The sequence below is a fragment of the Chiloscyllium plagiosum genome, chromosome 25, assembly GCF_004010195.1.
Source record: "Chiloscyllium plagiosum isolate BGI_BamShark_2017 chromosome 25, ASM401019v2, whole genome shotgun sequence".
NCBI classification, from domain to species: domain Eukaryota; kingdom Metazoa; phylum Chordata; class Chondrichthyes; order Orectolobiformes; family Hemiscylliidae; genus Chiloscyllium; species Chiloscyllium plagiosum.
The window spans coordinates 6,004,018-6,028,956 of NC_057734.1; the positions used below are offsets into that span (position 1 = coordinate 6,004,018).

Here is a 24,939-nt window from a genome sequence, read left to right on the forward strand (position 1 = left end):
ATCTTTTCTCTCAGGCAGGTGTTTTTGAGACTAAGGGGCACATTTTTATGATAAGAGGAGAGAGATTTAAAAAAAAAGACAGGAGACACCAATTGGACTTTTAAATAGAGAGGGTAGTTCGCGTGTGAAATGAACTTCCTTAGGAAGTGGTGGATGTGGATACAATTACAAATGTTTAAAATACATTTGGATAGATATGTGGATGGAAAAAGGTTTGGAGGCAGGTGGGGCTGGTTTAGTTTGGGGTTATGTTCAGCATGGACTGGTTGGACTGAAGGATCGATTTCTGTGTTGTAAGACTAAGCTACAGGATCAGAATGGCCTCAGATCAATCTTCAGCTTGTGTTGAGTTAGCTCACAATTCATAGCAAGAGGCAAAAAGATACCATTGGGCTCAACACCATAATATTTCTTCAGATGCTGGCAGAGGTTGGTGATGGGATTGAAGAAAAATGAGACAGGTTAAAATGAATTTAGTAAATCCTGATTGATTGACATTTGTGGACATCAAGTGAGGAAAAAAGGTGGATTCGGCTGTAATAACCCTCAGGACACTTGCTGAACAATAGCAGCTATCTGCACAAACCTTCACCTGTATAAATGTCTCACAATAGGGAGCCAACGTAGCTGAAGCAGAACTCATTCCGCAGCAGAAACAGACCTGTTGGAAACTGTGAAGGCATTATAGCTCCTTAATCTATCGAAAGGATGATATAACATCACATTATACCAACGATTTAAATGTCACACATACCCAGCGATATCAACCATGAATGTACATTTAAATTTAATAGGTCAGTAAGTCCAATGACAAAATAAATTGCATAGGCCTGGTGACTTTGTAAACAAAAAAAAATTACTTCTCATTTCAAACTAGCAACAGCCTGAATGTCAGCATACTAACATCTGAGTTCTCAAAGCCCTGCTACAGCTAATCTCCATCAAACCAAAGAGCTGACTGGGGTTACACAACTTCTCACAGTGTCAACCTCACCACAGATCCACCAACATAGTAGCTTAATTGAAGGTCTGGGCAAATGGCTTCATAGTGAGGGAATAAGATTGGGATTTTGTTTTTCTCTGCTGTGCAGATGGATCACTAAACAGGAGACCGTAAACACTGCACAATCAACAAGCTGATTTTGGCAGGGAAATAATTTCAATCTTTAGCTGCAATTGTAACAAACAGGAATTGATATCAAACTCAAAGTACTAAGAATTTGAACTCTCAATGACCAAATTCAGTAAATATAGATACCTCATATCTGGATTCAAAACATTTTCATTAATACAAACTATGTGGCTCATGGTATAGACATACAAACAAGAAACACAAAGCTGAAAAACATTGCAAACAAAAATAAATCAAAGGCATTGGGAGTTTTAGAGCAGCAGCATACAATGTTACACAAAGCTGGGCTTAGTTTGTGTTTTACAACCAACTAAATTCAAGAAAATTAAAACAGACCAACTACAATATTTCTTGTAGAACTCTATTTGCTCCTTCTAATTCCTTAAACGAAAATTCTCACGGGGGCTGCAAATCGTACAGAGCTCACATCAACACTATCCTGTAAAACAATGAAGTGGTTACTACAAGCTTGGACTGATCTTCCAACTTTGCCCATTCTCCAACAGCAAGGAATATCATCCAAAACTGCACAAACAGAAAAAGTTGTCAATGTTGTCTTATAAAATACACACTATAAAAGTAACAAAAAGGTTGAGTTAACGTGCCTGAATTGGCCACGCTATAATTGATGCGGCTTGCTACTTTGTCACCATTTGCTTTAAGAATGCAGTCAAGGTGCACTGCAACAACTATTGGAAAGCGGATTTAAAAATTTGTCATCTATGATGCATTTTTAAAAAACAGATTCTTATAATGCAATATTTATATTGCTGTAGTGTTAAATACTGGCCTCACATCATCTGGTTATTTTAAAAATCTGCCAAGGAAGAGACATCAGAGAGGATCCACACCAAATCTGGTCCAACAGCAACCTACTAAGTGGATAAATAAAGAATCTGGAAAAACAGGTAATTTTGATTTTGTTGCATGTCATTATATTAAAGGAACACATTTAATGTGTAACGCAAAAGGTTTCTACAGGATTGTAGAACAAAAGTTGAAAATTGCATTATACTGAATCATAGCAGCTGCTACACAACAAATTGAAACAAATTTCAACTTGTCTAAAACTTTGCTATCTACAGCTGCATTAAACCTCATGTACCCCCTTATCTCACCAACCTGCATTGACTCTCTGTTAAATTGACTTAAATACAGAATCAATGTACTCATTTGCTATAATGGCTTCATCTCACCTCTGCTACTGCCATTAGCTCTATTGTGGTGACAATTTCCAAAATCATTCATGGAAGTCAATTCTGCTATTTGTACAGATGCAGAGAAGTATCTTGTGACAGGAGGTATGAAAAACTCCCAGCTTAAAACATGAATGCCATTCCTAAAAAGAGATTTCTATGGTAGCACATGCAAAGAAAGAGACAGCACATGGAGTTGCCAGCTCGATCAAGCAAGCTTTAAAAGCATGCCAAAATTTGGCAGAGAGTAAAGTTCAAAAGAGGAGGAAGGAGGGTGGAAGAGCCACCTCTATAAATAAATGCTTACACAAATCGGTTTCTTGCATAGGAAGACTTATAATGAGCGACTGCAAAGCTTCACATTTTTGAACAAGCATCTCAGATTTAGCTGCCTGAGGACTCTTTAAGTTGTCATGGAAACCATCCACACCTGGGGAAGGCTGTGTGCACTCATCAGATCTGCACATTGGTGGCTGACTTTCTGGTGAGGTAGAGACTGCTTGGGGAATGTCAGAAGGCCCAGTGGACCTGTAAACGGACTTGGATCCATTCTGACAACCGTCTCCTTCACCATCAGCACCTTTACCACTGGAAGCACACAGTTGCTGGATCTCGCCCTCATGTTTGCCTGAGATACTGCTGGCGTCCATAGCTGCTCCAATGCTTGGCACCTTATCAGTACTGTTCACATAGGTACCTATGAAAAATGAAGCACAGTTAGCAACTAGTACCATCCTATTCTACACTTAACACCAACTGAAAAGTGAAGCTCAACTTATTTTTCCCACTAGTCTTCTCACCATTAGCAAGCTTGTGGCCTTTTTTTTAAAAAAAAAATTCAATGATTTGATATTTTAGATGGGGGGGGAAAGAAGTGGGGAGTGAATTTGGGGAAGGAAATTGAGAAAACAGAAAGCAGGCAAAGTCTTGGAACAAATACTTTTATTTTGTCTCAAAACGCTCATCTGCACACACTGGGTAGAAAGCATCAAAGCATAAAACCATTGCTTGCTTAGTATCACTGGTAATTTTCCAATTTACATCTATTTTAGAGTAGCTCAACATTATGTCATAGCTTTCATTTCTTTTCAACTTTCTTTTACAAAAAGAGATGTGGACTTTCAGTGCCAGGAGAAGTAAAAAGCTTATCTTTCTGTACATAAAAAAAAAACAAGTCCAGAACTATATACTGTAATGCTACCAGGATTCAGATCTAAATCAAAATTGTTCAGTATTATGAACTGACAATAAAGCACAAAAGTTGCCATTCTCTTTTGAGAAGCACCATTCACATTCTAAAAATCAGGATAACGTTCTTTAAAGTTCAATCGAAGTAACATCATCCCAAAACAACAACTTCCACTACCCAAAAAGAAAAAGATGCATGGACTCGACACCATTTGTATGTCAGAAACAAAACCAGAAGTTGCTGGAAAAGCTCAGCAGGTCTAACAGCATTGGTGAAGAGAAATCAGAGTTAACATTTCTGGTCCAGCTCTGAGGAAGGGTCACTGGAGCCAAAATGTCAACTCTGATTTCTCTGCACAGATGCTGCCAGACCTGCTGAGCTTTTCCAGCAACTTCTGTTTAATTTACAGCACCCACAGTTCTTTTGATTTTTATATACCAATTCTACGTTCCCCTCCAAGTCTGCACTATTCAGACTTGGAATATGTTGCTGTCCCTTCATCGCTGCTGAATCAAAATCCTTGAACTCCTTTCAGAACAGCACTATGGATACACCGACACCCCAAGTACTGCAGCAGTTGAGAAAGGCAGATCACCACCACCTTCTCCAGGACAATTAACAATGGATGATAAATGCTGACCCACATTCCATAAACAAATATAAAAAAAACTATGAACTTGTGGACAAGAAAAATACCACCAGATTGTTCACTTTTTGTGTCAACCAGTTTGTTTCTGAAGCTACTGGATACTCTTGGCACAAACTTACTTTATACATTTTCAGCTGAGATGAGCAGCAATCATTCATAGCTGAAAATGTGTTGCTGGAAAAGCGCAGCAGGTCAGGCAGCATCCAAGAAGCAGGCGAATCGATGTTTCGGGCATGAGCCCTTCTTCAGGAGAAGAAGGGCTCATGTCCAAAACGTCGATTCTCCTGCTCCTTGGATGCTGCCTGACCTGCTGCGCTTTTCCAGCAACACATTTTCAGCTCTGATCTCCAGCATCTGCAGTCCTCACTTTCTCCTAGGAATCATTCATAATGTCAGACACATCATTACCAAAGTAACATTCAAAACAAGCTCAACTTCGTTACAATAAGACCAACTTGGTGTAACCTCAATCTGTGCAAGTAGTTATCACAAGTGACAGTTATGTTAACAAAGCTCTCCAACTTTGGTATGAAAACACCGACCCACTTTTCCCTTTCTGTTCCAAGCATTCTAGATACAATAACAGCACAACTTCCATGCCAATAAGTAGTGTCACTGATAATAATTGCTTTGCATGTGTTAATTTAATAAACAAAGACTTCCAAGGAGAATGAAACAGGCTGGTATATCAATTTTATATGCTACAAAATGACTTCAACACACAATGATGGCTTCAGTCAGGTTTACAATTATTGTATTTCAGATTATCCTATTAGCTGGTACATCTTAAAGAAAAAATAAAGTTAACATATGAACCAAGTTAATGAATTTTACTTAGATATCTATAACAGCCAAGCCAAACAACTGGAACAAAATCAATGATCAAAAGGAAAAAAAAAGTATCCACAATAATGAGCTGCAGGCAGAAAATATCAGGAGGTACCTATGGCATAAAACCTCTGCATAAACTAGTGTCGTGTTAGAGTGGCTTGCTTGCATTTTCAGGCGATCCATCAAAAAGACAAGTTATTTTTCTTTAATATTAGATACCAAGAATAAAAATGCCAACATATACATCAGTAGAAAGCAGTTTTCCTTCAAACTAATATTGAATATGTCATGTTTAATCAATAGAAGAGGCCTTAAAACATTACCCCCCTCATTTGTCCTTGGGATTGTTAGGAAGAGGTGGGTGTGGACTGTACCTTTAACAGAGTTAAAAGCAACAGAACTACCTTACAAAACCAAGTGTTCTGAAAATAACTAAAATAATATTTGGTTGAACAACTCGATTAGCTGGTTGCTTGGAAATGACAAAACAGATTTGAATTAGGTCAATCAGTTTAAATTATACCCCAAAAAAATACCAAACTCCAATCCAGTTTGGATTTAGTATATCGACAATCTTAAATGCCAATGACAATCTGATGCTTTGGGGGTACAAGACCAGGGAAAATTGAACAGTTGAGAGGAGAACTGCCAAGCTACCAACATGTAAAGACTGTCTGAAAAATAGCTCTTTAAAAAGTACCTTTATCGATCAGAAACCTGTGAAGCAGAATCCCCAAGAAGAAAAGATGACATGAATACAGAAGAGAATCAAAAGCTGTTTGGTTTTGAGATAAGAAGTTTTGGACATCTTAATTGGGAGTTTTATCAGACTAGTATTTGGAAGAGGGAGGGAAAAGATAGGTTAGAGGAAGTAAATATAGTTGTTAGTTAATTATTCTCTATTTTAAGAAATAAAATTGGTAATTTTTACTTTAAAAATAGTTCTTGGCCTTTTGAATTTTCACAGATTACTGCACGGGACACATCTTTTCTGTATTGCTGCTTTCAATTAAGCAGGAGGGTTTACCCAGTGTCATAACAGGATGCAAGCATGGTTACTGAAGCCAGCATTTGTTGCCCATTCCAAAGTGCCCTGAAGAATTTGGTGAGGAGTAGCCACCTTTAACTGTTAAAGTTCATATACTGCAGGACACCCACAGTGCTGTTTCGAAAGAATTCCAGGATTTTGACTGAGCAACACTAAATCAATGGTACAGTTCCATGTCAGGACAGTGAGTGGCTTGGAAAGGAAGCTGTAGGTAGTGGGATTCCCAAACATCAGCTACCTCATCCCTCTAGGTGATAGAGGTCATGAGATCGGAAGATGCTGTCCAAGTAGCGTTGGCAAATTGTTGCAGTACATCTTATAGATGGTATTATATCCAATCAAACAAATGACTTCTACCTTTTACCAATCTGTATAAAAACTATTTTGTAAAACTGGGTTTCACAACAAAATGGACTAATGGTATTATCACCAGACTACTAACCTAGAAACTCAGGTAATGTTTTGGGACTTGGGCTCAGATCGCACCATTGCAGATGGATTTGAATTCAGTAAAAGTCCAGATTGAAATGATGACTGCAAAACCATTGCCGACTGTCAGAAAAACCTATTTGGTTGTCTAACATATGTGACTCCAGACCCACAGAAAAGTGGATGACTCTTAACTGTCCTTGACAATTAGGGATGGCCATTAAATGCTGGCATGGGCAGAGCTGCCTACATCCTGTAAAATATTTTAAATGAAAATGCTTCCCAAATTTCCATTTTTCCAATATTTCCTAACTTGCTTGGTGAATAACCTCCACTGAATGCAATCGTTAAAGTTGCATATTACGCAAGCTTATATTTTATTTTGCTTTGGCAGGATAATAGTTATAGCTACCTAAAGTTCATAAAGGTTAAATCCAAAAACAGCAATCTGTGAATTCAATTTCAAAAATATAATAATTTATGACAATGTTACAGACACAATCATGAATCTTTCCAGAGACTCACTGCAACCCAGCTGACTCACTAATATCCTTCAGGGAGGGAAGTCCATGACTTCTGTTGGGGACTCTAGTGACTACATGATTGACAAATTAACATCACTTAAAACAAGCCAGGAAGCCAGTCAGTTATAATTAACTGGTTCAAAGGATTTACCACATGGATTATGACATACAAACATATGGAAAAGTAGGCCATTCAGCCATTCAAGTTTGCACTACTATTCAATAAAATCATAGTGGATCTGTTTGTGTTCTGAATTCCACATTCCCAACTTCCCTGATAACCTTTGATTCCCCTTGCTGACCAGAATCTACCTACATTCGCTTTAAAAATATTCAATGACTTACATATTTGAACTGAATCATCCACTCTAAACTTCAATGGAAACAACCCACTCATTCTATTTATCAATGTATTAAAATCTCCTCTTAACCACCTCCAACATATTCCTTCCTCAAATAGAGAGACTAAAACTACACGCAGCAATTGAGTTGCGGTCTCTCCAATGCTCCTAATTAGCTGAAGCCTAACATCCTTATTTGTATGTTCAAAACCTTTCAAATAAAGAATAGCATTCCATTAGACTGCTTGAACACTTGCTGTACCTGCATACTAACTTTGTGTGTCTCAGGTACGAGAACATCTCAATACCTGTGCACCTCAGAATACTGCATTCATTTGTCATTTATAGAATACTTCATTCTTCCTGCCAAATGAACAAATTCACATTATATTGTCAGATTTTTGACTCACTCAATCTATATTCTTTTGCATCCTTGTTGTCTTCACAATGTACTTTTCTACTTATCTTTGCATCATCTGCAAATTTAGCCATCATGTCTTCAATCCTCATATATAAGTCACTGGGAATTTTTTTAAAGTGGAGGACTCAGCATAGACACTTATAGGAACTCCACTTATCAAATCCTGCAAATGACCATTTATACAGTGTTCCTAATTTCTGCCAACCAAACTTCCATCCATGCTGATGTTTATCACCTACACCACAAGCTCCTAATTTGCAGGATAACATTTGATGTGGAATCTTGTCAAATGGAAATCCAAGTGCAGTACATCAATGAGGCCCCTCTTTCCCCATAGAATACTTCAAAGAATTCCAAAAAAGTGGTTAAACACTATTTCCCTTTCACAAAACCATGCTGTCTCTTCTCAGTGTCAAGACGTATGGCACTGGAAAAGCACAGCAGGTCAGGCAGCATCCAAGCAGGAGAGCTGACGTTTCAGGCATAAGCCCTTTATCAGCAACGTCTCTTAGAATGTAGTGGTGTTGGGCTGCTTAGCACGGAGTAATTCAACATACACAATTATTTCAACCTGCCAATATCACAGAAATCCAGTGAACAAGTTAAAAAAAAAGGCTTTGGATATTTTCCCTTTGGAAAATTGTTCAGAGAAAGCTTTAAGTCACTTATAATGAAAACAGTAATGTTGGACTTGTATAGGGCATGACATCCCAAAGTTCTTTATGCATAATGAAGGATTTCCACAGTTGCTGTTGGAATGTCAGAAACCGGACAACCGAATTTCAAAGTTTCACAAACAGCATTGCTATTATAATCACAAATACATTTGATGAGGAATAAATATTGGCCAGGAAATTGAAAATAATTCCATCTCTGGGTGGAAATGATTCTTGGCACTATTTTGAAGCACAATCAAGAGGGAGGATGGTCTTGGATTAAGCACCTTGCCAGGAAGATGTTAGCTCCAAAAGGTGCAACACAGACTGGAGTGTTCTAGTTTCTGGAATGTGGGACAATTGATGCATGAAGGTGGTTGCATTTGTTCATCTTTAAGGCAGTTATTTAGGACAATGACCACCAACCTGACTGCAACCTATGGTCCGGCCCCCATACCAATTCAAAAATTCAGATTTTTTTTCTTTACTTGATAGCTAGCAGCTCTCAATTACCTATGACTCCAAAGACATGTTTTGCATTCCAGAGTACTAGGGTGGGGAAAATCATAGCTGTTGTAGCTGTGACTGGTTCAAATTGGTTACAACTTTGCCAATGCAAACTAGGAGCTGAACACAAAGGGGCAGCATTGCATCACTCTGTTTCAGATACAAGATTTTCAGGTTTGATTACCCATCATAATTTGTGTATACATGTAAAAACATTGTTCACTTGAAACCTGTCAAATAACCTTTTACTCCACACTTTCCAATGTGTTATTGCAATAATATTATATCATATAGCAGCATTCCATCAATCTGAAACAAGTCAACGTTGATGAGATTTGAAAGCTCATACATTTTAGCTAATTTCTTCAAAATACATTGGTAATTTTTGAAATACTGTTCTATGAATTGAATTGCACTTTGACGTTACTGTTAGCCTACTTTCCGCCTGCACCTGTTTGATGAATCCATTTAAAGAATGGCACCTAAATCTAAGCTTCTGTACTGTATAATGCTATGATTCAATACTGCTTCCCTCTAGATAGGCAGCTGACACACTGGTGCATACGTAAACAATTAGGGTTGGGCAGTCAAATGTCAACTGCTACACGATTTGATTGGCCTGGCCACAAATATTTGCCTTGAAGTTCTTCAAATTGCGTGTCTTACTTGTCTTCACCAAGAATGACTTTTCCTATCAACTAAGGCCACTCAGAGTGAAAATAAAATCAAATTCCAGGGTCCTGTGCTTGAACAAGGGGGACTACAGTAGAATGAGGGAGGACTTGGCTAAAGTAGACATGAAACAAAGATTTTATGGTGGGCCAGTTGACGAACAGTGAAGGACTTTCAAAGAAATTTTCCAAAGTGCTCAGCAAAAGTATATTCCAGTGAAAAGGAAGGACTGTAAGAAGAGGGATAATCTGTCACGGGTGTCTCAGGAAATAAGGCAGGCTATCAAATTGAAAGCAAAGGTATACAAAGTAGCCAAAAACAGCATGTAACTAGAAGAATGGGAAAACTTTAAAGGTGAACAGAAAGCCAATAAAGAGGTATAAAGAAAAGAGAGAGAGTAGGAGAAAAAAACTAGCACAGAATATAAAGACAGATAGCAAAGGTTTCTATGGAAAAAAAAGTGGCTAAAGTGTACACTGGTCCTTTAGAGGATGAGAAGGGTCATTTAGTTATGGGATATTATGAAATGGCCGAGGCATTGAACAGGTATTTTCTATCAGACTTCCCAGTGGAGGATACTACTAGCATGCCAGTAAGTGACGAAGATGGTGAGGACCTGGAAATAATCATTATTACAGAAGAGCTAGTGTTGGGCAAGCTAATAGAGCTAAGGATAGATAAGTTTCCTAGCCCTGATGGAATGCATCCAAAAGGTACTAAAGGAGATGGAAGGAGAAATAGCAGGTGCACTGGCAGTAATTTTCCAAAATTCACTGGACTCGAGGCAGACCCAGATTAGAAAACAGCAAATGTGACGCCACTGTTTAAAAAGGGAGGTAGACAAAAGATGGGGAATTATAGACCAGTTAGCTTAACCCCTGTAGGGGGGATGATGCTCGAGTCTATTATCAAGGAAGAAATAGCAAGGCATCTCTAAAGAAATTGTCCCGTTGGACAGATACAGCATGGGTTCATGAAGGGCAGGTCATGCTTGACAAATCTTTTGGAATTCTATGAAGACATTTCAAGCAAGGTGGACAACGGGGACCCAGTGGATGTGACGTACCTAGGTTTCCAAAAGACCTTAGACAAGGTGCCACACATGAGGCTGCTGCAGTATTAGGGTGGATAGGGGATTGGTTGACTAACAGGAAGCAAAGGGCGGGGATAAATGAGTGCTATTTGGCTGGCAAATCCTCAGGGATGTGTGTTTGGACTGTAATTTACAATTTATATAGATGATTTGGAGTTAGGTGTACTGTCATGGAAATAAGGCAGGCTATCGAATCGTGTATGGTATCAAAGTTGGCAGATGACACGAAGATGAATGGCAGACCAAAAAGTGCAGAGGATTGTGAAACTTTGCAGAGGAAGATACATACATTGAATGAGTGGGCAAAGGTCTGGCAGATGGAATACAGTGTTAATAAAATGAAAGCACACATTTTAGTAGAAGTAACAGTAAAAAGATTATTACTTGAATGGTAAAAGATTATAGCATGCTGCTATGCAGAGGGACCCGAGTGTCCTCGTGCATGAATCACCAGAGGATTGGTCTGTAGGTACAACAATTAGGAAGGCAAATGGAATTTTGTCCTTCATTGCTAAAGGGGTTGAGTTTAAAAGCACAGAGATAATGTATAAGGTGCTGGTGAGGCCACACCTGGAGTATTGTGTGCAGTTTTTGTTTCCTTACCCGAGAAAGGACGTACTAGCACTGGAGAGGGTGAAGAGAAGCTTCTCTAGGTTGATTCTGGAGTTGAGGACAGACTGAGTAGACTGACTTATGAGCACAGACTGAGTAGATTGGGAATATATTCATTGAAATTCATAAGAATGGGGGGGGGGGAATCTTATAGAAACATATAAAATTACAAAGATAATCGGTGAAAAAGAAGATGATAGGATGTTTCCACTGGTAGGTGAAGCTAGGACAAGAGGGCACAGCCTTAAGATTAGAGGGAGCAGATTTAGGACTGAATTGAGAATGAACTTCTTCACCCAGAGGGTTGTTAATCTATGGAATTTTTGCACAAAGAAGTATTTGACGCTACTTCAGTAAACGTTTTTAAAGCTAAAGTAGATTGTTTTTGAAAAATAAAGGAATTAAGGGATACGGTGAGAGTCTGGGTAAATGGAGTTGAGTCCATGATCTTGTTGAGTGACAGAGTAGGCTTGATGGGCTGGACAGCCTACTCCTGCTCCTAGTTCTTATGTTCTTCTCAGGGGTAGCACCAAATATAAAAAAAATAGAAAAGTACTACAAATTCAAACTTTCTTTTTTACTAGCAATCAATAGCTTCACCTTGCATTGATTTTCAGCATATTTCAAACTTAACCTTCATTTTTCATTCCAACCCTACCTGCTGACAGAAGCAATTTTTCAATCTGAACAGAAAAAGGAAAATAAATCAAAACAAACATACACATGAAATAAATATCAACATTACCTTTACAACATGCTACTATATAACACTTGAACATAACTAATGCCCAAATACAGAAAAACATAAGGAAAATAGAACAATGAGATAAGATTCAAGAAAGTGGAAGCAGTCATCAAAAACTTGGTTGAAGAATGGCTCGTAGGAGATTTCACTTTTGAAAAAGAAAAATTAAAGATAAATGGGACAGAGTGGTGTAGTGCCTCTGGACCAGCAATCCAGAATCCCAGTAGGTTTGAATTCCACTGTGGCAGCTAGTGAAATCTAAATTCAATAAAAATCTGGATCTAAAACCTGTCTGTCTATAAAGGAAGGGAATCCAAAAGTTTCCAAGCCTCAGTCTCTCATCTCCAATGCCAGGACCAGACTCTCATTCCCCTCCCCTTCTTTGTCAACATTCCAAGGATCGCTCCCTCCCGGACACCCTGGTCTGCTCCTCCTCCATTACTAATACGTCCCAACATCTGCATGTCACTTTTCCATGCAATCGCAGAAGGTGTAATATCTGCCTACTTACTTTCTCCCTCCTCACTATCCAAGGCCTGTCATACCTTCCAGGTGAAGCAGTGATTTATCTCAATTTCATTCATTCTTATCTACTATATTTACTGTTAACAGTATTGTCTCCCCTATATTGGTGGAGACACACAAGCTAGGCAGCTGCTTGGTAGAACACTTTCATTCTCTCCACAGAAATAACCCGAGAATCCAGCTGCCTGTCATTTTAACACATTACCATGTTCTCACACCAGTTTTTCTACAGCAGGCCTGCTACAGTGTTCCAGTGAGCTTCAATGCAAGCACAAACAACAGTATTTCAGTTTCAGCTTGGGGACACTGTAGCCTCGAAGACTCGCATCAAATTCAATAACTTCGCAGCCTGATTTTGGTCTTCCACGCTTTTTACCCACCCCCACTTGTATCAAGATATAGGTTGCTTTTAGTACAGCTAACCATTCCCACCTACTCTCAGGTTTATTATCACATTACATGGGTTGCTTTCAACACAACTTGCCCATTCTCTCCTACTCTGCATGCTCATCAATTATTTGGCTTTTCTTCTGTTCTGACCTTTGTTTGTACATCCCTTTCATATCTCTCTCAGGACTCCATCTCTACCAATCTGTTTACCTACACCCCAACTCAAACTTGTCTTCATTAGAGTTCCACTGATTCCTAGCTGCTATCAGTTCTGATAAAGAGTCACTGGACTCAAAACGTTAACTCTGCTTTATCTCTTCACAGATGTGGCCAGACATCCTGGGTTTCACCTGCAATTTCCGTTTTTGTGAAAATCTGCAAGGGTGATGTTAACTGCCTACTCAACATTTATAGAAGGGCAATAAATGCTGACACAGCCAGCAAAGCCCACGTCCCATGAAAGAAAAGTGGAAAAAACATTTTGATGAAAGGATTCCACAGAGTCAGCCTGCACGCTGGTGGTCCAAATGGAAGAGAGATACATAAGACAAAGTAAACACTTGCAGAGATAAGATAAAAGGTTTAGATAAAGGTCAAGGTTTTTAAGAATTAAAATGTTAAATTCATTGGGGAACAGGAAACCATTCTAAGTCAACACATAAGAATGGTGGGAGAGCATGACAGAACAGAACATTTAGGACAAGTTGGAAAAGAGAGACCAACAAGTATAGCAGTGGAATAGTGAGACCCGGAGATAATAAAAGCAGAGGGTAAAATGTGTAATCTTTCAATGGGAAAGACACAGGACCTTAAACCTCGCTCTTGGTTGCAAAGGATATTCTGATAGTCTAGTTTAATTCAAAACAGAGGTTGGAGACACAGTTTGAATTAGTGGCAAGTGAGTAGAGTTTACAGCAATGGCAAGATTACAGCTTCAAACTTCCTCATGTCTAACTGGAGGAAATTATAGCTCATTCATATTGGGATGTCAGCAAACATTCTACAGCACAGAAGCAGAGCAGGAGTCCAAAGCTGCCGTGGAGAGTTAAAGTTCAGTGGTAAGGATTATTAATTAAGTTTAGTGGAGAAGGGAAAGCAAGCGAAGCTATCCTTGCCTATCTTTAGAAAATACTTGGAATTTTTCCCTTCAATATTTACTTTGTAAATGAGTTCTCAGAACATTACACCTCATCTGTGCTTATCATAGAATCCCTACAGTGTGGAAACAGGCCATTTGGTCCAACAAGTCCACACTAACCTGCCAAGAATAATCCACCCAGACCCATTCCCCTACCTTATTACTTGACATTTACCCCTGACTAATGCGCCTAACCTACACATCCCTGAACACTAGGGCAATTTAGCATGACCAATTCACCTAACCTGCACATCTTTAGATCGTGGGAGGAAACTTGAGGAAACCCATGCAGACATGGGGAAAACATGCAAACTCCACACAGACAGACAGTCACCTGAAGCTGGAATCGAGGTGCTATGAGGCAGCAGTGCTAACCACTGAGCCATCATGCTCAATGGTTAACCAACAGGGGACAGAGTTGGAAGAAAAGAAGCATTTTTAGTTTTGCAACTTTTAAATAGTCAAATGCTACAGGGATCAGAGGTGAGGCTGCAATTATTTGTAAGATATATTAAATGACTTGGATGACAGAAGTGAATATATAATTGCTAAGTTTGAGAGTAACTCAAAAAATAGATGAGAAGGCTAGCAGTGCAGAGGCATTTTGAGGTCCTAGTGTATGAATCACAAAATTCCAAGTTCAGCGAGAATTATCGAATGCCTTTATTTCCAAGAGAATGGAGTATAAAAATATAGAACAGTCTTGGTAAAGTTATACAAGGCACTAGTCAGATCACAGCTAGAAGTCAGTGCACAGTTTTAATTATCTTAGCCATGGAAAGATATACTGGCAATGGAGGCAGTCCAGAGAGGTTCACTAAATTTGGAGAAACTTTACAAGGAGAGATTGAGTATTTTCTGCCTGTACTCATTGAGGTTTAGAAAAATAAGAGGAGACCTTATAAAAAAGTAAGATTCTTAGTGGACATTTCAGGGTAGTTGCAGAGAGGTTGTTCCCTTTGTAGGAGTCTAGGACTCTAGGACTTATCCACTTATCCAGGTCATCCACTTCACCAGTACCTATGTTTTTGTTTTTGCCGCTGTTACCTATTATTTACTTATCTATGCTATTTAACTGTGTGATCTGTCTGTATTGCTCGCAAGACAAAGCTTTTCACTTTGCCTCGGTACACATGACATTAAATTTAATTCAATTCACTTAAGACACAGATGAGAAGGAAAATTCATCCTTAGAGGGTGGTAAATCTGTGGAATGCTTTACCAGAGCTGTCAAGACTGGATTGTTAAAATTTTTCAAATGTAGTGGATTTTCAATCATTAAGGGAACCAAAGTTTATACAGATAAGGCAAGTAAATGGAGTTGAGGACTCTGATCAGGCATGATCTCATTGCCTTGTAGAGCCAACTTGATGGGCCGAATACTTCTTTTCCTATGTCTTATGCCCTCATGCCACCCTGGGTTATTGACAGCATTGCTGCCTGCATTTATTTTATCATACTGTCAGTTAGACCTAGTTAATTAACAGCTTCACAAACTTTAAATAAAAATGTTGAACTGCATGACTCTTTACAATCAGAATTTGAGAGAATACTAAAATTCAGATCCTCCTCTAAGAACTAACAACTTAAAATTGACTGAATAATTCAATTTCTCCAGCAAAGAAAAAGCACACATTTCTGAATCTACATAGGCACATACTTTACCTCACCTACTCAAAACAAACGCTGCATAGACACTTTCTTTTAACGTAACCTCCCAACTGATGCATCTTCGATTTGTGAAATTAAAAGGTATTCATATTTTAATTACAAAGATGATTGTGACAAAACATCCAAGAAAGTATTTTTTGGAGGGAATTAAGCAAAGTATAATTTGGTGTGGTTTACTCACCGTTTGTAGTGGTTCCTGTGACAGATGACCCAGATATAGCTACGTCATCAGGAATTCCTTCTTTGTTCCCAGTCGTTACAGTGCACTTTGAATCAGTCAATACGACATCTTGAGTATGGGATGGGGTTTCCATCATTCTACAAAACTTAGCAGTAACAAATGTCACTTTATAGGTCTTCTCACAATGAGCCAAAGGTCACTTCGTGCCATTAAAAGGAAATGTGCTCTGCTGAGGATAATTCACGAGATTGCAAACATTCTGAAAAGCAGCATCATGATCTGTGAACTAGGAAATGTAGCACTTGACTTAGCAGGTTCCAATGCGTCAAGGATTGAGGCCTTTCCTATGCAACTCACGAATAAGATAGTGTAGGCTCTGTGGAAAGACAATGCGCTAAGTAAGTACTTACTATCTGAAACTAATTGACACCAGGAAGTATATGATTATATTATAAATGACAAGGAAACAAAATACAAGTAAACCTGATTGGAGCCTTGCTGGTGAGACAGCAAAGGAACTGAAAGGTGTAAGATCATCCAATGTATTGGTTTGATCCTATCCATTAAACGGATTTAAATTGCAGTGTAAATTCACATTACAACAGTGACTATGCCAACAATAAAACAATTTTCAAGTATTTTGAGACATCGAGGTCATGATAGGCACTAAATAAATCTTTTCAGTATAAGCAGCTCTGCTGGTAAAGCAAGGAATAAAAGTTCTTATTGTACTCATCCTAAGCAGGTGCAATAGTGATTAACATGGGTTAAAAATAATTGAATTACCCCCTCTAGCTTTTCTTTCCACCCTTGATTCCATCAATAACCTAAAATATAAAAACATATATGTTACTATACTATAAATAATGCCCTAGAGTGTAACCTCAATAGTTAGCAGCTTAAACATACATTTGACACATTAGTACAGAAACTTTTATAAATAGATAATAGTGGGCAGCACGGTGGCACAGTGGTTAGCACTGCTACCTCACAGCGCCAGAGACCCGGGTTCAATTCCCGCCTCAGGCGACTGACCGTGTGGAGTTTGCACAATTCTCCCAGTGTCTGCGTGGGTTTCCTCAGGTTTCCTCCCACAGTCCAAAAGTGTGCAGGTTAGGTGAATTGGCCATGCTAAATTGCCCGCAGTGTTAGGTGAAGGGGAATGGGTCTGGGTGGGTTGCGCTTCGGCGGGGTCGGTGTGGACTTGTTGGGCCGAAGGGCCTGCTTCCACACTAAGTAACCTAATCTAACAATAGTATCAGTAAACAGGATTAATATGCATAACAATTAGAGTCATTTCAGGAATAAATTTAAAAAGTTAACTGCAGTTGTTTGTTAAATAGCAATCAGAAGTTTATGGGCTCTGTGTGAGGCCTTGCATATCATCTAATAGATCAGTAGCTTAACTGTTGGTGCTGCATTTCTTTGTCAATACAAGTCCTTTCCATCTCAAAAATTGAAGCCAATTAAACTACTCAAAAATCACATTTCACAATGTGTGCCAACCCCAGTTATCACAGTTTATCACTTATGAAAACCTGTAACTTATGCATTGGCTGTATTCAGACAATTTCAACACCATACTATTTGAGCACCTTTAAAATGTTTCAAGGTACTTTGCAAGAATGTTATCAAATAGAAGTCTGACACCAAAAAAAAATAGGAATATTTGAGCCAAGCTTTAAGGAAATCTTCGTGAGAGTTTGAGGTTCAGTCGTGGAATTCCAGAGCTTAGATCCCACCTGAAGACACAACTGTCAATGGTGGTTTGATGAAAATAGGAGGTGCACATTGGGTCAGAATTGTCACAGCACTAAGATCTCAGTGAATTTGAGAGCTGAAGGAGGTTACACTAAGAGAAAAGATGAAGTCATGCAGAGGTTTGAAGACAAAAATGAACTTTTTAAAACACTGATGTGTCACTGGGCAGGGCTAATGCAAGTCAGTGAGCTCAGGGATTGTGATTAATTGAACTTAAGAGTGAGTTAAGTAATGGCCAGCAGAGCTTTGGATGATTTAAAGCTTCCAGATGGATGGAAAGTTGGTTAGCAAAACATTGGAATAGTCATGTCCAGGGTTAAATAACATACTTTAGGGTTTCAACAGCAGATAAACTGAAATAGGGAGAGATATAATTACAGACTGCTGCACAGAACAAAATCTAGGTATAATACATTCAACAGAAGGTTGAGAATTTCAAAACAGATTGCTTACAAATAATACCAAACCACAGAGTTGAACAGGCATTAGTTCTGATTTACTGGTAAAACTGGCTATCACACTCGTGAGGCTTTTACATGAACACAGAGCACAAGAGTCATAAACATGTACAGCATGGAAGCAGACCCTTCAGTCCAACTTGCCCATGCTGACCAGATATCCCAAATTAATCTAGCCCCATTTGCCAGTATTTGGCCCATGTCCCTCTGAACCTTTCCTATTCATATACACAGTCTTTTAAATGTTGCAATTGTACCAGTCTCCACCATTTCCTTTGGCAGCTCATTCCATGCAAGTAAAACCCTCTGCATGAAAATGTTGCACCTTAGGTCTCTTTTAAATCTTTCCCTTTTCACCTTTAATCTATGCTCTCTACTTTTGAACTCCCACCCCACCCCAGAAATAAGATCTTGCCTATTTACCCTAACCATGCCCCTCATGATTTTATAAACCGCAATAAGGCACCCCTCAGCCTCCGACACTCCAGGGAAAACAGCCCAAACTTATTTCGGCCTCACGCTCTAGCTCAAATCCTCCAAACCTGGCAACATCCTCGTAAATCTTTTCTGGACTCTTTCAAGTTTCACAACATTGTAATCTAATTCTGATCTTCCTCCTATAAGAACAATGTGGAAACAGGCCCTTTGGCCCAACAAGTCCACTCCAACTCTCCGAAGAGCAACCCACCCATACCCATTCCCCTATATTTACACCTTCACCTAACACTATGGGCAGTTTAGCATGGCCAATTCACCTAACCTGCACATCTTTGGACTGTGGGAGGAAACCCACGCACACACGGGGAGAATGTGCAAACTCCACACAGTCAGTCGCTTGAGGCAGGAATTGAACCCGGGTCTCTGGCGCTGTGAGGCAGCAGTGCTAACCACTGTGCACGCAATACTCCAAAAGCAGCCTAACCAATGTCCTGTACTCTCAATGTGACCTCAACTCCTATTCTCAATGCACTGACCAATAAAGGCAAGCATACCAAATGCCTTCTTCACTATCCTATCTACCAGTGACTCCACTTTCAATACACTATGATTCAGGTTGGTAGAGACAATGGCCTGTTAGAGCTTGATTTTAATCTTCAGCTTAATGCACTGCTGCTTCTAGAGAGGATATTGAGCTTTAGAGCTACAGAGTAATGTGAATATCACAGGCAAACAAGGTTATTACTGTTCGCTCCCTAGAATTTAGTCACTTTTTCCCCCTTTTAAAAATGGAATGACTCAACTGTCTGAATCATGTAATGCAAATAATAGTGAAGTAGGATCTTATTACTAGGAAGAAATGAATCATAATTTTAATGAAATGACTTTAAATTAAAGATTACAGTGTAATTCTAACAAGACTGAAAACAGATGATTTTCTTATACATCTGATCAGGCTGTGTCTTAGGAGTAGGACACCTCCTGTTCTACCAAAGAAGAACTTTTTTTTAATTTTTCTACGGTTTCATAATCTTATTTGGTTAAACCCATTATGCTGGGACAGGAAATATCATGAAGAAAGAACTGGAAGTTTATAGTCCACATCAGAAAACAAGAGCAGACTGTTCAGCCCTTCGAGGCTACTCCACTATTCAATATGATTGTTGCTGACCATCCAACTTAGTAGCTTGCTCTCACTTTCTCTCAATATCCTTTATCCAAAGAACTATATATGACTCTTTCTTGAAAACATTTAATGTTTCGATCTCGACCACATTCTGTAGCCGAGAATCTAATAGGCTCAGCACTTTCCAGGTTACAAAATTTTTCTCATCTCAATGAGAAATGGCTTACTCCATATTCTTAAAACTGCAATTCCTGGTTCTGCACCTGGAACACCTTCCTGAGTTTACCCGGTCTGTCCCGTTATAAATTTATAAGCTTTCATGAGATTCTTCCTTCTTCCAACTTCAATTAATATAATCTTGACCAATCTAGTCTCTCTTCAATTCGTTCATCCTACCATCCCATGAATCTGGCTGGTAAATCTTTGATGCACTGCCTCAATACCTAGAGCGTCCTAAGGTGACCAAAACTACAAAAATACTTTAGGTGTAATCTGACCAAGGACTTATACAGTTGCAACAAGACATTCCACTCCTGTACATGAATCCTCACAATGAAGGCTCAACATTCTATTGCGTACCTGTTGTATCTGCATGCTTACTTTCAGCGACTGTTATACAAGGAAATAGAGGTCTCATTACACCTCCCCCATCCCAACCTACGGCTATTCAGATAATCTGCACTCTTGGTTTGCTAGCAAAGTTAACAAACTCACATTTGCCCACGTTATTATTCATCTGCCACACATTTGCCCTCTTTTAAATCTTCAGTATGCTGCATCCAACAAACCAAGGGAACAAGTATCTTGCTCCTAACAAGTATTTCAAGTTAGCTGTAGTGTGACCAACAAATATGATCCAATTATTCATTCTTTAATTTATCCTTTTTTCTTGTAATTAACCATCTGGCCTATGGCCATCACTGCCTGAACCGGAAACTGGAGGGGAAGGAGAATTTGATCACTGCACCAAACCAGCCTAAATTCTTCTAAGGGAAATCCTCATTTACAAACCGAGTCAGAGAAAGTTAATGGCAACATAGTAATTTATGAAGTTTTGCATTTCTACAGCATATTTCATGACTCAAAATCTCAAAACACTTTACAGCAAAAGGTACTTCTAAATGGTAACTACTGCTGTACTACAGAAACATAGCAGCTTGCTGTGAATAAATTTACAGCTATTAACAGCATTGAGATAGTGTCCATGTATTATTTTCTCCGATATTGACAGAAAGGTAAACATTGGCCAAGACTGCAGAGATTACTCCCCTGCCTTCTATTCTGATAGGTAGAAATAAGATTGTAAAGGGCAAACACCACCAGACCTCATCTGAAATAAGTCACCCAACTAGGCAACACCTCCTCAGTACTACACTAGATGGCCAGCTTTGATTTTTGCTATCAGGTCCTGATGTGGGCTGATTGGTAACCATTGCACTGACTGCATAATCTTTGCTGAGGAGCTTTAGACAATGTACTTGCTGATTTTTTAAAGCCCAGATATTTTCAGTAAGAACATTTATACATGTAATACAATCTTAAATGTTTTGTGCTCAAATCATGATAATGTAACTTCGGCAAAATAAGCATATCAACAATAGGTTCGTTTTCAGACGTTTCGTCACCGTACCAAGTAACATCATCAGTGAGCCTCCGGATGAGACACTGGTGGTACGGCCCGCTTTCTATTTGTGTGTTTAGGCTTCCTTGGGTTAGTGCTGTCATTTCCGGTTCCTTTTCTCAGGGGCTGGTAAATGGGATCCAAGTCAACATGTTTGTTGATAGAGTTCTGGTTGGAATATAGTGTTTCAAGGAATTCTCTGCATGTCTCTGTTTGACTTGTCCTAGGATGGATGTGTTGTCCCAGTCACAGTGGTGTCCTTCCTCATCTGTATGCAAGGATACTTGGGAGAGTGGGTCTTTTTTTTTGTGGCTAATTGATGTTCATGTATCCTGGTAGCTAGTTTTCTGCCAGTTTGCCCAATGTAGTGTTTGCTACAGTTCTTGCAAGGTATTTTGTCAATGACATTAGTTTTGCTTGTTGTCTGAATGGGATATTTCAAGTTCATTAGCTGCTGTTTTAATGCGTTGGTGGGTTTGTGGGCTACCATGATGCCAAAAGATAGGAGTAGTCTAGCAGTCATTGCAGAGATGTTTTTGATGTAGGGTAGAATGGCTAGGGTTTCTGGACATGTTTTGTCCTCTTGTATGGGTTTGTTACTGAGAAACCATTGGACGGTGTTCATTGGGTACCCGTTCTTTTTGACGGGTTTGGGTTAGGGAAAGACACCAAGATAGAAGAGGATGAAATAATGGTCTCCTTTGATGTAACAGCCCTGTTCACATCCATCAACATCAACCTGGCCAAGGAAACACTGACTAGACTATTAGAAGAACCAAAGACACATACACCAAACACCACCAATTTCATCAGCAAGGACAATGTCATCACGCTAGTGGACCTATGCCTTACCATCCACTTCACCTTCAACAACAAACCTACAGACAAGACAATGGAACACTCATGGGACCTCCAATATCAGGGTTCTTAGCAGAGACTCAAACAAACAGCTCTGCCAACTATCCGACCCAAACTTTAGGTCCGCTATATGGATGACCTTTGTTATCATTAAACAAAACAAATTTGAGGAAACCGTCAGGACCATCAACTTTACTGGCATAAAGTTCACTAAAGAGGGGGGAAACAACAACAAATTGCCATTCCTAGATGTCACAGTAGAGCGAACAGCCAATGGGGAACTTTAAACCAGTTTTAAAACATCAAAACGTTTCATTACTTCAACAGTAGAAATCCTCAAAAATCAATTTAGGTTTAAAATTCACAGAAAAGTCTGAAACAGCCATTTAACTATTAACTGGAAATGATCAACAAGACATTGGAAAAATGCCACATTCAAATGTGAAAGACATCATTGATAGGGCTTTTACCAATTCTTACTCAGTACACCAGAATAATCTGTATGAGAATTTGAACATCAATAGAAATTGTCTTCAAATTACTTGGACAGTTGCTTTAGGGAAAAAATTTCCAAGAAACCAAAAGCCCTGGAGGTGATATTTAGCAAATATTGACGAAATGAGAAAACATTATTGGAGAGATGTTGTTGCACGTTCTAACATACTGTCCACTTTAAAAGGTAGCTAACAATATGCTCTTCAGAACAGAAAATCATAGTTTACATTTTTTTAAATCTTTGAATTTGGTATATTTTATCCTTGTTTTTTGCTTTAATTGATCAAGTTAGCTCTCACTAGACAGCAAGTGGAAGGAGTGTAAGGTTTCAATCAAACAAGTCACACCAACTGGCTTTGAATTATACAGCACTGCAGAATGGATTTAAATTAATAATGAGATTTAAACCTGTAACTTTAGGCTGCACACCACTTTTGGAAATAATATCTGCAAGCAAAAGATTCACATTCAATAGTTTTAAAATGCTGTACTTTAAAATCACAGAATATTAATTTTCACATTAACTAACTGTACTGCATATACCTCCAGACAAATAGAAGCTCTGAGTTCCAAAGAGCAATAAGGGTCTATTATCTTGGTCAAAATTGCCCCCTCTTTACTTTTATATAATGTCAAATCAACTATTTTTTACAGCAAATCCAGATACAAAATAACATTTAGTTGCAACAAATATAAAAGGAGTTCCATTTCACAAGCAAACCTATCATTACAAAGATTGTTTAATATTACATAGAACAGCTTTGAAAATACAACACTTTACAAGTGAACTCAACTTCTGAATCAAGGGTGGCTGTAAATACAAATCACATTAAGACTTGGTTCAAATGTAATAAAAAAATTCCATTGTAAATGCAAACCCTTCTACCAGAGATGGAACAAAATGTTCAGTCAGACACTATTAAATAAATATAAATTAATTGGTTAAATAAATTAATAAGCTTTCTAAACCAACCCATACCACTCAACAATTAATCTATCCCTTTAGGGATACCAGTGTATCAAGGGTTCAAGAACAATTAACTGACTTACTGGAGAATGTGGGCTCTGATCTACCGTTTGTGCCCCTAGAAATGATGATCATGAAAAGAAAGAGTAATCTACTTAGCCTGGAAGACATTTAAGAACAGTGTATTAAACTTCACTTGTGATAGATTCGGATTTTATGGTGCATTCATTTAGCAGTGGTCAGATAGTTTTGAACAGACTCTACAGCTACAGCATAAATGCTGTGTTACGTGAACCCAGAGTCAAAAAATGTGACCACTGTCAATTACCCTGAAGAACAGCAGCAAACGGCTTCTGGAGTCAGCCAGAAATACTTTAATCGAGTAAAACTGAGCATAAAAGAATAGTAAGAAATGCTGCCTTAACAACTCAAAACTACAGCAATTCACCCAAAATCCACAAACATCATTGTAAATATCAAGGAAACACTTCCCATGCACAGACTGCAGTAGTACAATGTGACAGATCATCATCTAAAGACGAACAAATTCTGCCTTGGCAGTAATATCTATACCTGGGAAGAACTAAAAACTCCAGACTACCAAAATTGCAGCTTGGCTATTTCTCGTTTTTCCAGTATAACAGCAAGTCCAGCAATTTTTGAATTATGCACATTAGGACATTCGAGAGAGTGTTGAAGGGGACTTGGGGCAAGAGTGGCAATGTATCCATCTCCTTCAATCATTATACAGTGACTAATTGTGGCTGGACTAGGTGGTGTTTCATAACCAGGCATCAACACTCCCAATCAAGGCTCACAAGTTAGTAATTACTATATGAAAGCAATATTGGAGAGCAAAGACTGACTATAGAACAATAACAAACTCATCATCTCAGAAAAGATTAAAAATAAACTACCAAAGTCATCCAACTAATAATAGACTCTGTAAAAACAAGATGAATATCATTTTTAGATCCAAAGAACTAGACCTACAATGCTTTGAGGGCAACTTCACCACCCATCAGCTGTTATGATACAACTAAAATTTCAAACATTTTTTGTAGACATAAATAGGAAAGAAATTAATGTCAAAATAGTTTACTAAAAAGATATACTGCAAGTGTGTGTCACATTACACTTCATACTTCTTGATGTTAAAAGAAGTTGATAGTGACTTATTCTAGATTTTATTGAATTGAAAAGAACCAAAACGTTAAGACTCAAGGTCAAAAGCTTGGGCAGAATGATGTCAGAGAACGAGAAAA

General features: G+C 38.6%; 1 protein-coding gene across 5 annotated transcripts in view; it reads right to left on the minus strand.

The window, feature by feature from the left end:
- The window catches only part of golga3 (golgin A3), an 80,963-nt gene that overhangs the window by 49,175 nt on the left and 6,849 nt on the right, over positions 1-24,939 (minus strand). For 2 of the 5 annotated variants that reach the window (XM_043715438.1, XM_043715436.1), the window contains exons 2-3: positions 15,951-16,326; positions 2,636-3,025 (exon numbers count right to left, since the gene is read on the minus strand). In XM_043715438.1, coding sequence (XP_043571373.1) covers positions 2,636-3,025; positions 15,951-16,086 — 526 coding nt within the window. In that variant the 5' untranslated portion in view covers positions 16,087-16,326. Of the gene's footprint in view, positions 1-2,635; positions 3,026-15,950; positions 16,327-16,736; positions 16,756-24,939 lie in introns of those variants that run through there. The other 3 variants (XM_043715437.1, XM_043715439.1, XM_043715440.1) reach the window with 3 other exon arrangements.